Source organism: Hyposmocoma kahamanoa, unplaced genomic scaffold, assembly GCF_003589595.1.
Source record: "Hyposmocoma kahamanoa isolate Upper Pololo Valley unplaced genomic scaffold, ASM358959v1 88361, whole genome shotgun sequence".
NCBI lineage: Eukaryota > Metazoa > Arthropoda > Insecta > Lepidoptera > Cosmopterigidae > Hyposmocoma > Hyposmocoma kahamanoa.
The window spans coordinates 771-13105 of NW_020654482.1; the positions used below are offsets into that span (position 1 = coordinate 771).

The 12335-nt window shown below is 36.1% G+C and overlaps 1 protein-coding gene across 1 annotated transcript; it reads left to right on the top strand.

The window, feature by feature from the left end:
- Positions 1-9319: 9319 nt before the first annotated feature.
- LOC113236086 (histone-lysine N-methyltransferase SETMAR-like) lies at positions 9320-10252 on the top strand (the record flags this gene model as incomplete). The annotated part of the gene is made up of 1 exon (XM_026472072.1): positions 9320-10252. A coding segment is annotated over exon 1 (933 nt), but the record flags the coding sequence as incomplete, so codon positions are not given.
- Positions 10253-12335: the final 2083 nt, after the last annotated feature.

Genomic DNA, 12335 nt, shown 5'->3' on the forward strand with positions numbered 1-12335 from the left:
AAGCTCTGAGTGGCTCTGCAACTGTTATGGATAGGCATGTAGCTTATCATCAGGTGGACGACTTGAAAACGTCACATTTAAGCTACTGCTCGTTCACTACGCTGACCTCACTGGGAAGAACGAGCAAGAAACTCTAGGGATTGCTCTTTTCAAATAAACTTAAATGCTATGGAATACACTTTGAATCAAATTTGTGTGGATTCTGGAGCCGTGTCGTCTTTCCATACATCTTTATCTAACACGTAGTCTTCAATTTTGTAATATGATTTTTCGATCAAAATATTTTTAATGTAGTTTTTAAAATTAGGAAATGATAAACTTAATATATGCTCCGGAATCTTTTTCGTCCCGTCACTTAATATTATATAAAAAGAAATAAGGGACAGGATGAACAAGTCACAGACAATAAGGTAGTGAGTGACACGCTTGTCCATTACGTTGCAGTGGCGTTCAATGCTTTAAATCACAAAGATCGGAGGGATACTGCCGCTGCTCCTGACACCCTGAGACACAAGTAATCTGAGCATTACTGCTTGGCGACAAAAATAGGTAAGGTGGCTGTGCTACATGAAGAAACTCTTTCCCAAGGAGCTCTACTAAATTCTCTAACATATCCAGTGGTATCTTACATTTATATTTCTGTATTCTTATCATGTTCTTCGGGTGTCAATCTAAGCGCCAGAAATATAAAATACGTCGGATTATGCTATCTGACGTGGGATTTATCATTACACAAAGAAAGTGGAGATAGGCGGGTCACATAAGCCGCAGAATCGTTAGCCGGTGGAGCAGATGAGTGCTGGAGTGGAGACAGAACTAGATGCGTCGGCCACCAGAAGATTAGATAGACGGACGATGTAGTCCAGATAACCAAAAAGACCTGAATGCAAATGGCCCAAGATCGAAGAGAAAGGCGTGCAAATGAGGAGGCTTACATTCAGCAGTGGATGACTAAAGGCTGAAGAAGAAGATCAAGTAGTTTCAGTTAAAAACAAAAGACAAATGAAAATTAAAGAAACTAAAATAGACAACAAAAGTCGGAAATATTCAGCTCAGCTTAATGCTTGGCAGAGGCTCAGCCCTGGTTTACAGCTGGAGCCTCAGAGGAGGTAGATGGTTTTAAATTCATAATATTTATACGTTGTAGGAGGGAGAGAAAATTTGACATGTACATAATAAGGATATATAAGAACAGAAATTATATATTTCGCTTTCTCATAATATTTATATATTATGTTTTCTTTTTCCAAGTAGACGTGTGTCGATCGTGATCGATTAAATCAAAATGATTCCAACAGCACCTGTTACCCGATAACTCGAGTTACTAGCTTCTAAATAACCCGATCATTTTTGAGTTGCATGGGTCATGCGCGCAATATTCGATGCGCGAAATAATAAAAGCTAATTATATAATTTGACACTTTTAAACGCCATATGGAAGTATCGTGAGTGACGGGTTTTCCGATAAAATATCGAACATATGATCGAATCATTTGACCCGACCACATTACGCATGAGTCATGATCGACCCGGGTTATCAAAAATGATCGACCGACACAGGTCTATCACCAGGTTGCCTGTGTGTGCATTGTTGCGTTGTTTGGGACACAGGTTTGGGATACTGATGATGTTGTTTATTATTGTTTTGTTGTTGTGTCTATATGAATGTGTATAATTGTATCATTTGCTGGGTTATCTTTTTGTCCTGTTTAAAGTATATTAGGGGACTATTTCCTATATCATGCCTATGTCATATTTCCCCATACGTCAATCATGGTTTTTTTTTCTATTTATAACCAAAAACAAGTCTCAGCGAGTTACAATGTTAGACGGAACCCTGTTAATCAACAATGCGCTATCAGGAGGCCCCTAAAAGCTCAAAGTAAGAGATTAACCTCACAAGGAATATTTAACCTCGTTCCGTTAAGCAATCTTTGGTTCACTGTGCTCTGGTACCTTTAGTAAAAACAGCAATTGTTTCAACCAGGTTAGAAAAGTGTGTTAAAAATTATTTTTGATAATGTTTTTAGACTAGGAATGCGTATGAGTTCGTATGCACGATACAATATGCCTGAACACTCGGAACGCATATCAATGTGCGCAAACAATTTAAAAAGTCTAGTATGGTATTTACCTTAGAGGATGGCAAATAAATAAAGGAAAGGAGCTGCCGTATCTACAGAATAAACGTGCCTGCCTGAACCAAAATTGTACACCACAAATGACGGATTTCTTTAGTGCTGCCGCCAATTCATAATGTGAGCATTACTGCGTTCCGGTTTTGAAGGGTGCTGGTGAAATTACAGGCACATGGGACTTGTCAACTTAGTCTTAGGGTGACAGGCGCAGTGGCAATGCCCCTGAGTTGCACTACAACTGTTATAGACAGGCGTGTCGCTTTCCACCAGGCGCTCTGCACTTTTTGTCTCATCACGCGCTTTTTATCGGATGTACCATGGCGAGTTCTCTGAAGAACTGTTCAACGTTATTCCGTCCTCCCCTTTACTGCTCCGAAGCACGCGTGCTGGCCTTCGTAGTCACCGTTTTACAACTAGTTGTATTCCATCGCGAACTAAAAGGTTTGGTGGCACCTTCCTCTGTCGCACAGTTGAGAAATGGAACTCCCTTCCAGGGCACATATTTCCTCCATCTTACGATATGGGGTCCTTCAAACGAGGCGTGAAGAGGCGTGCGGGTTGGAGGTGGCTAGGGCAGTGATTGTATCAACACTGCACTAAGTTCCTTCATGCCTGGATTCCATTTTCCATTTTACAACAGGAGTAATAGAGTCATCTGTCTGTCATGTTTAAAAAAGGACTTGTTCGGTCTGTCATTGGTATCATAAAAAAAATTAGGAGATAACTCAAAATCGGTCAATGCCTTGAAGATATTTTAAATTCAAAACAGGTCAAAGAACTATAAGGTCGACAAGTAACTTGTATTGTTTTTTTGTTCTTTATCGTAACACAACTCATCTTAAGATAAATTGCTAACTTATTAAGTTTAAGTTACGCCCCAGGTTATACCTAAACAAAGTAGTTTAGTCTAATGTACAGTATGTCCAAATTTGTAACATATTACCCAATATGTTATTATTAAGTATATTATTTAAGTACCTAACTCAAAATTCCGTCTGATTTTTACAGCGAAATGGCAAAAATCATATTTGTTAGAGCCAGTTATCTTAAAACGTGGTGTAATAGTTAACAATGAGTGCGCTTTGTTCTTTACATCATGTGCTTTTTAATGAGATAAATGTTAGTTTTAATTTTTTTCTTTATCAAAGTCCCGCTTTACGGAAACCTTGTATCGCGGTTCATGGACACAAACATAGACAACTACAAGCTCACTAGAGAAATAAATTTTTTATGTAATATACAAATATGATTTATATATCTGCCGCTTTAGCCCACATGGAAAGGGAACAGGTGCAGCCGCTCTGTATGAATTTTTGGATACTACTATTACAATAATTGAGGTAAATTGTTCTGTTGGAAGAGAGTCTCCAGTCAGTTCCAGCGGAACCAGGTTCAAGTCAAGTTAGATCAAAGGAGCAGTATTACTAATTAGTGCAGTATTATCACAAAGAAAAGATTGATATCATGTTAGTAAAAACTAGTGATGCAACGGTAGTGCCATAACGGAAACAGATGTCAGAAGTAAATCTTAGCATAAACATAATAAGTACTAGACATAAATGGAAGCTCGTGTTACCGTAGTTAAGATTTCAGAGGGTTCTCGGTTCTTTTGTGGGGAAAGGTATTCAGTATATATATTAAGAAGAAAAAGATCAAACGCAACGGTTTGAGACAAGATTTAAGAATAATTTAGCTTCACCAACTGGGTCAAAATTAAAACTACATAGCCCAAATTCAATGATAATTAAAAAGTGAATGATCTGATAAATAATTTAACAAAGTTTTAAAGCAATTTCTCCTAAAAGAATTATTTTACTCGTTGAAAGAATTTTTCAATGATTGATTGATTGATTAATTCTCCTAATAACATTAATTGTAATATAAAGATGTAATATATATTTATAATTTAAAAATATTTAGAATATAGAATTGACATTGCTGGGCCCTTACAGGGTCATGAATTTACACAGTAAATAAATATATAAATAGTGATATAAAATCCATGTTAATGAATTACGTTCAAGTCTAAAATGTATCTTAATTTTAGTTTTAATCTTAATTTTAGGTGCTATTTGCTACACCCTTACGGGGTATCACATGAATGCACCACTAAAATAGTCCTAAGGTTATAAATCTGCACTATCCATACATGTGAAATGCAAAATAAATAAGACACCAAAAGCCGTTTTAGACCTATCCTTTGATAAGTTCAAGAATCATGTAAAGGCAAGTTTACTATAGAGAGGAATTACTTTGTTAGGGATTACATAAACGATAAGACAGTTTGGTTTTAAAAATTGTGTAAAAGTGACCTCAAGTGTAATTTGCTTACCTTTTTTTATTCAAATGTAAGTGTGCATTTGACCTCCATCTCACCTGATGGAAAGTTACGATGAGGTCGACGATGGAGCATGCACACCTGAATAATGCCTATTCACTCTCGAGTCTCTCAAGGTTGCAGGGAATTCCACTCCATAGCCGTTCGCCATATAAATGTGGAGGCTAAATAGTAACGCTTCGTGAGCATCTTTGGAATATCCATAACATAGGGGTGGAATCCAAGCTTACGCCTAGTCCCCCGGTGATGGAAAGGGGAAGGCGGAATTAAATCGTGTAATTCCGTCGCACACTCTCCGTGATATGTCCTGTAAAATACCGATAAATAGGCAACTTTACGGCGGTGTTCAAGGCTCTGCAGCTTCGCCTCTACTAATTCCGAGCCACCTACGAAATAAAAATAATTTTGATTTTTTATTTAAGCTGCTAAAATCGATACACGCTCGCGCCTGAACCATCACAAACTTTATAAACTTCCGATAAAAGTTCCGTTATAAAAGTTGCGGAACGAGAAACGGTAACAAATGAGAAAAATCGTGCGGAACTTCCGCAGTTGCGGAAGCAGAAGCAGGGGTCTGTTGCATCACTAGTAAAAACATCATGATATTCATTACAAATAAAAAAGCAATCGATACAAATAAATGACCCGGCCGGGGATAGAATTCGAGACCTTGGAAATGGCGCCACCAAGAAATCCACTGTGTGCAAGCCACTCGGTCACGAAGGTCATCATGTCTGTTCTAAAGTATACTATTATGAATTTACTTAAAAATAAACCGCCATTTACAAAGGCATATGTTTTTAAATCCATGCTGTATTTACTCGCTATGTTGGGCCAATTTTGGTACAATAGGTCGTTTGTCATAGAAAATGATTATTTATTATGTTACATAATTTAAATAAAGATTTAAAAATGTATTTACATATTATAACGTCAAGGTGACCTCGAAAGGTCTTCGAGATCTATGTGTCTTGATTGTACCCTAAGAAATAGCTTTAAAGTTGAAAGAAGAATGGATTGTGTGAAAAGCAATAGATGTGTGGAGGAAGAGAGAAAAGAGATTTAGTTATTTTAGAGTGGTTACACACTTCGACTTTTAGGCGATTGCACCCCTATTGCATGAATAATAAAACTTATTTTTTATTATATTGTTATTTGGGACACAAACAGATTTATAAGATTATAGTACAAAAGAAGTTATCATTTAAACCAGCGAAAATTCCACTAATAAACATAACTTAAAAAAGAACGAAAAACTACTCGTTATGTTTTTTAAACACAAAGAAAATAACAAAAAGATGTAAACTAAAAAACAAACAACATAAATTATCGTTCATAAATGGACTTTACAAATTTTGAAAAGAACAAATAAAATATATCTACCTAAATATAAATGATTCATATTGTACGCATTACAAGCTCTAAACAAGAAAAAGTTACTTAAAAATTCAGTTTCACGAGCAGGCACACAAAAGATCTTTTCCAACGAGAATTAGATCTAGGATATCTCAAATTATTATTATGTAACAAAAAGCTAGAGTCTTATTTCTCAAAATATTATTAGATAGAATTGGTCCTTCGCAGCCATTGACTTACAATTCGCAGCGCTTCGTTTTCCCAATGTCACTATGTCATGAATGGGAAACGACGGATAACTTCTTATAGTTATTCTGAATATAAATATTGTACTGAGGGTTCCAAATAGTAGATGCATATTCATATTTTATTGTCAGACACCGCTGAATGGTCCATACTTTGTTAGTAGTAGTAACCTTATACTATATCAGTAGCCATTGATTATAAGGACATAATACAATTTAAATTTATAATATAATATATATACTTAGGAACTTTTAAGTTCTTGAAAATCAAAATCAGAATTTCAAAACTTCCTATTTTTCAAAATATAAATGGAATCAATTAAATTGAAACAAATTATTGATTTTTTATTATTATTATTTATTACCAATTGATTACATAGGTACATTACAAACAATTACTACAACGTTTAGAAAACATCTCCTATAAAATGATAAAATAGGCAATAAATTTTTTTCCGGAATTTTCCACCCGAAAATAATGGCCTATTAGGTACTAGTTTTTTTTTTGCATTATTATGAAACTTAAGTGCAGTTTTTAAAGTTACCCAGGAACTACGGAATTACATTTTTAGATTTTTAATTTGTAGTTGAAAATTCAAGTCTGATTCGGTCGAAAATGAAGTATCCACTTTAGGTCAAAGCTTTCATAGCTTCTATTGATGTTGCGAAGCCGATTATTTTATGCGTGAAAGCTTTATTCATACAGATTGTCGTTACAAAACAAAAACCCAAAGAAATCTTCTATAAATTGAAAAAAATATTTATAGGAGCTAATCAGGTTGAAAATTTCCAAAAAATTATTCATTAAAAAAACCACAACTCGAAAACTACAAAAAATCGCGGAACAATCATACGTGTGTGATTTGCGTACCCCTCAACATGAGGCGCATACATTTTACTTTTGGACGCATTGACTTACAATTATATCGACGTCGGGTCCGCGCTAAAAAGTGTCCGAACTTATAGGGCGTTAAAATCGTATACAGAGCGTCAAACTCCGCTTTAGTCTTCATTTGTTCGACTGACAGCGCGATACTGCGATGACATTACAATTTAAATTCAACGTTTTAGCTTTTTCATATTCCTTTACATGTCACTACGTTTAAATAGGTTGACTTGGGACATTTTTTTCGTGGTTTTTGTATTAGACCCATCGTCCATTTATTTATAAGTCAATGTTTGGATGTCACTTTTCCGACCATTATACGACCACATATACACATACGCATTTTACGGCATCCTGTAATGCGCATTGTATATTTTAGTACGTTCGCACACTACTAGATGGCGTTATGATCAAATTGAAACGCGCTATCGGTTTGTTACGTAGAAGTACCCTAAACTCTAGGTTCGTGAACTTGGCAAACGGCATTTTATAGATTGCCTACTGGCTCATAAAGTGTGAAATTCCTTGTATGTAATTTTTGAGATGGCTCAACCTACTTTTGTTTGGTTGGGCAACCTGTGTTATTGAAGTAGATATGTACTTACGTTGAATTTCAAGTTTTTACGGAAAGTTTAGACGGAAACGGGTTGCGTAGTCAAAACGGGATTTTGAAGGTATTTGCTGATAAACATGATTGTTCCATCCTGAAGTTCCTCGTGGACCTAATTATGTAGGTAGGTAAATACATTTTATTATTATTTTTTTTTTTTTTATTCGGTTCACAAAACTGGATACAACTCTTAAATCAAATACAACAGATTGGTTAACATTATAAGGCGAGAAGAGTGTGTCCTTCTAGATGTGAACACAGCGTTTCGTATTTAAAACATAAAGTGCTTAAACAAAATTATAGTAAATTAAGATTTACGTATCTACTATTTATGAAATAGGAAACATACAACTAAAATTCATCGCGCAGTCACTATATAATACATTTTCTTATTGAGTTTCTAGCTGAGACCACAGAACAAGAGAATATGTCAAAATCATATCTGATAGCATTATAATAAGAACACATGCGATACACTGGACTGTGTTGACCAAGGTTGGTTCTACAAATAGGGAGTGCGAAAGTTTTACGATTAATTAGGCGACTTCCGGGACGAGGTACAGATAGATACCAGCACTCGAGTATATCAGGAGCGTCGATGACACCATGAATAATCTTGAATAAAAAGATCAGATTTTCGGCGTTTTTGCAATGAGGAAATATTAAAATAAGAGAGACGTGACTCATATGAAAATAACTGTTTACATTTAAAATTATTATACGTTAGATGATAGAGGAAACGTTTTTGTACACGTTCAATCCTATCTGAATGAACCTGGTAACCTGGGTTCCAGACAGTGGAACAGTATTCTAATATGCTACGTATTATACATCAAAATCAAAATCAAAATCATTATTAATTATTATTCCTAATTAATATTCATAGTTACTAACAACTCTATGGGAGCAATTTTACTGCCTCTGTGGCCGAACGGTTACCATGCCGGATTGCCACGCCGAGGTCCCAGGTTCGATGATCGATGATGAGTGTGTGCGTTATTATTATTATTATTATTATTATTATCTACGAGTATGCGGTGGGTGTGTAATAAGATCCAACTTTGTCCTCTTCCATCTGCATGAACTTTCTGACGATGCAGTATGTATTTTGCAAGGTTATGTGGAGGCTTTCTTTACACCCTAATAGTTTAAGGCTATGGAGAAGATGATTAAGAATAATGAATGTTGTGGAAAGAACAATTGGGATGACATTACCTTTTCTTGTCGCCAAATTCTAGACACTTCATCCTTTAGATCTGGGGGCCTACCACAACCTCTTAAAACAATATTACTTTAACTTTACATTGACTTTTCATACCATAACGCGCTTAAAGTAAGCTAATTGTAATGTTAAAACTGTGATGTTTTATTGGCAGCTTTGTGACTATTCATTTACTCAGTTCGTGCCATGACGCAACTTTGACATTAAAGTAGTATTGTTCTTATGTCAAATTTAGCAATCTTAAAATAGTTACACGGATGCAACGGAAACAATATTATTTTCAGTTTTATTGTCTTAATATTGATTTGTAATGATTAAAAGTTAAGTTGAAGTTATTTATTTACGAGGGGAGGTCCAAAAGTTCGCGGAATGGAGGGGGCGGGAGCCCGCTAATTACGCTTGCTTGATGTGGTACTAATCAGATACTCATTAGGGGTATATTATATCAAGCTTCACCCTTTTAACTTCATTAGTTTACGAGATATCGCCCTACAAACAAGTAAATCCGGAAGAAAACTGCAAATATGGAGCAAATCGAGTTTCGTGCTGTCATCAAATTCCTTACCAAGCAAGGAAAACCTCTTCAAACCATTATGAATGAGATGGAAACTGTTTATGGGGATCAGTGCCCTGGTAAAACAATGATTTACAAGTGGCACGGTCTTTTCAAAAATGGCAGAGAATCAATTGAAGACGATCCTCGCCCAGGACGGCCAGTTGAGGCCACCACATCAGACAATGTTGAAAAAATCGAAAAATTTATATTGGAAGATGCCCGTCTGAAGAAGAAACAGCTGTCTGCATTAGTAGGAGTATCAGACACTACCATTTTGAGGATCCTACACGATCATCTTGGCATGACGAAAGTCAGTGCAAGATGGGTGCCGAGAATGCTCACGCCGCCTCAAAAGCAACAAAGAATCGATGCATCAAAGCACTTCTTGGAGCTGTGTGGCGCAGAACCTACCCCAATTTTGGAGCAAATTGTTACTGGAGATGAAACTTGGGTTCATCACTTTGAGCCAGAGTCTAAACAGGAGTCAATGCAATGGCATAAAAAGGGTACACCACCCCCTAAGAAGTTTAAGGTGTCGGAATCGGCTGGAAAAATCATGGCTACGGTTTTTTGGGATTGTGAAGGAATTTTATTGGTTGACTACAAAGAAAAGGGGGTCAATATAACGAGAGAATATTACGCAAGAACATTAGAGAGACTGAAGGAAGCTGTCAAAGAAAAAAGGCGGGGAAAATGGACAAAGGGTGTGTTGCTTTTGCAAGACAACGCACCGGTTCACAAGAGCAATGTTGCGATGGCTGCTCTACACAAGTGTGGCTTTCAATCGCTGACCCACCCACCTTACAGCCCGGACCTAGCCCCCAGCGATTATTATTTGTTCCCAAATTTGAAAAAAGATTTACGTGGGAACAAATTTCGCGACGATGAAGAGGTTAAGGCAGTAATTTTAGCTCATTTTGAGAGCAAAGAGAAAAAATATTTTTTCGATGGCATAGAAAAGCTAATTTCGAGATCTAAAAAATGTATTGAGCTCAAAGGTAATTATATTGAAAAGGGAAAATAGCCTTATTGTTTTATATTATTTACAACCCCTCCATTCCGCGGACTTTTGGACCTCCCCTCGTACATAAATTTCTTCAATATCTTGTTTATTTTTTTATTTAATAGTACATAGGAAATTTCTCGATAAATAAAAATATGCGATGTTTATTTCATAAAATTATGACAGCGACATCTCTATGCTCCTTGGCGACACTAACAGTTGACAGTAAACTATTATTCCGAATTCAAAACGTGATTATCAAGACTCAGCTTGTTGTATTTATGTTCCTTCATGAAAATGCGGAAAAATAATTTAAAACAACGTAATTTTAATAGTTTTCTATACAGTTTTCTTTTTTAACAGTTAAAATTCTCTGAATGTAAATAACATTAAGTACTTAAACTTTATGTACTACGATAAGACGATTCGGAGTATCAAAAAAGAAAGAGATGGCATTATATATTACAAATAGCGTTATTTCTTTCCTATTTTTAGTCAGGAATAGACAATATTTCGAAATCATTCGTTTTTTCAATCACTTTAGCAATAATACATAACTTGGTTGACAGGTTTGTCATGGTACGAATATGAGTAACATTATAATAAGCTTACTTTAAGCTTGCATTGAAATAAGATTGTTTTTTGAAAGGTTATAGTAGGCCCCATGCATATTTACTTATTTTTCATTTACAGTCTTCTGCATGTTATGTGTGGGGGAACTACAATATCTACTAGGTAAGTAATTTTATTTATTTTATCTTGGTCTATTAACATGAATTGTCTTGTAAGCTTATTATTTATTAATAAGTTATATTAGTATGTTTTTTGTTTAAGATTCCGGAGCATAAATTAACATTACCATTTCCTAAGTTTAAAACTTACTACATTAAAAATATTTGTGAGTTTGGGTGTAATTTGTGGGTGTCTATGGCACCCGCGACACAGGGTTTCCCTAGTGCGGGGCTACGTTGATTATTATTATAAACTCACTAGAGAAATAAATATTTCTCCCGGCCCGGGAATCGGACCTGGAACCTCAGCGTGCCAGTCCGGCATGGTAACCGGTCGGCCACGGAGGCAGTTAGACACAGAGCCTTAGAGAATATTAAGACAGCGGACAAGAAGGTAGCGTTTTGCAGGTTTAAAAATATCGATAGTGCGAGTCCATTATTATATTATATTACAATGATCTGCCATACTTTATATCAGGGGGTCTTGTGGTTCTATTTGCGGACGATACAACCGTTATAGTGTGTGCTAAAACCTACAACGAGTTGGAAGAAAAATTAGCCTGCACGTATGAGCAGCTGTGTGAGTGGTTCTCTGCGAATGGACTTATTCTTAACGAATCGAAGTCAAACCTTATGTTGTTCTCATGAAGAAATTCTATAACAAAGCCAATTATCACCTCCATTGTTCCATTATGTAACACCTGTAAATTCTTGGGTTTAACGCTAGACTCAAATTTGAACTGGAAGTCACATATACAAACTCTATGTCAAAAACTTGGAAGTGCTGCATACGCACTGAGGAAACTGCGTCCTCTTGTCTCCAATGTGGTATTGAGGCAGACGTATTATGCGTATTTTCATTCGTTGATGTCTTATGGCATCACACTGTGGGGTAATTCAACTGAGTCGATTAGGGTATTTATTCTTCAAAAACGTGCACTAAGAACAATAGTAGGCATAAAAAAGGGTCAGACCTGCAGAAACCTTTTTAAGAAATACAATATAATGACCATGTACTCACAATATATTTATGATATAATAGTTTATGCGCGTCAAAACTTGGCTACTTATGAGCGACGTACGGGCGGAGGCCGAGCGTTACGAAACGCGGGAACACTAAAATCCGTTGCCCACCGTACCGAACTTGCAACTAGAAATCCGCGGGTAACAGGTCCCCGATTCTACGAACATCTACCCACAGACCTGAAAAGTGTTAGAAACGATGAAACGTTTTGTACCCGACTAAAAAT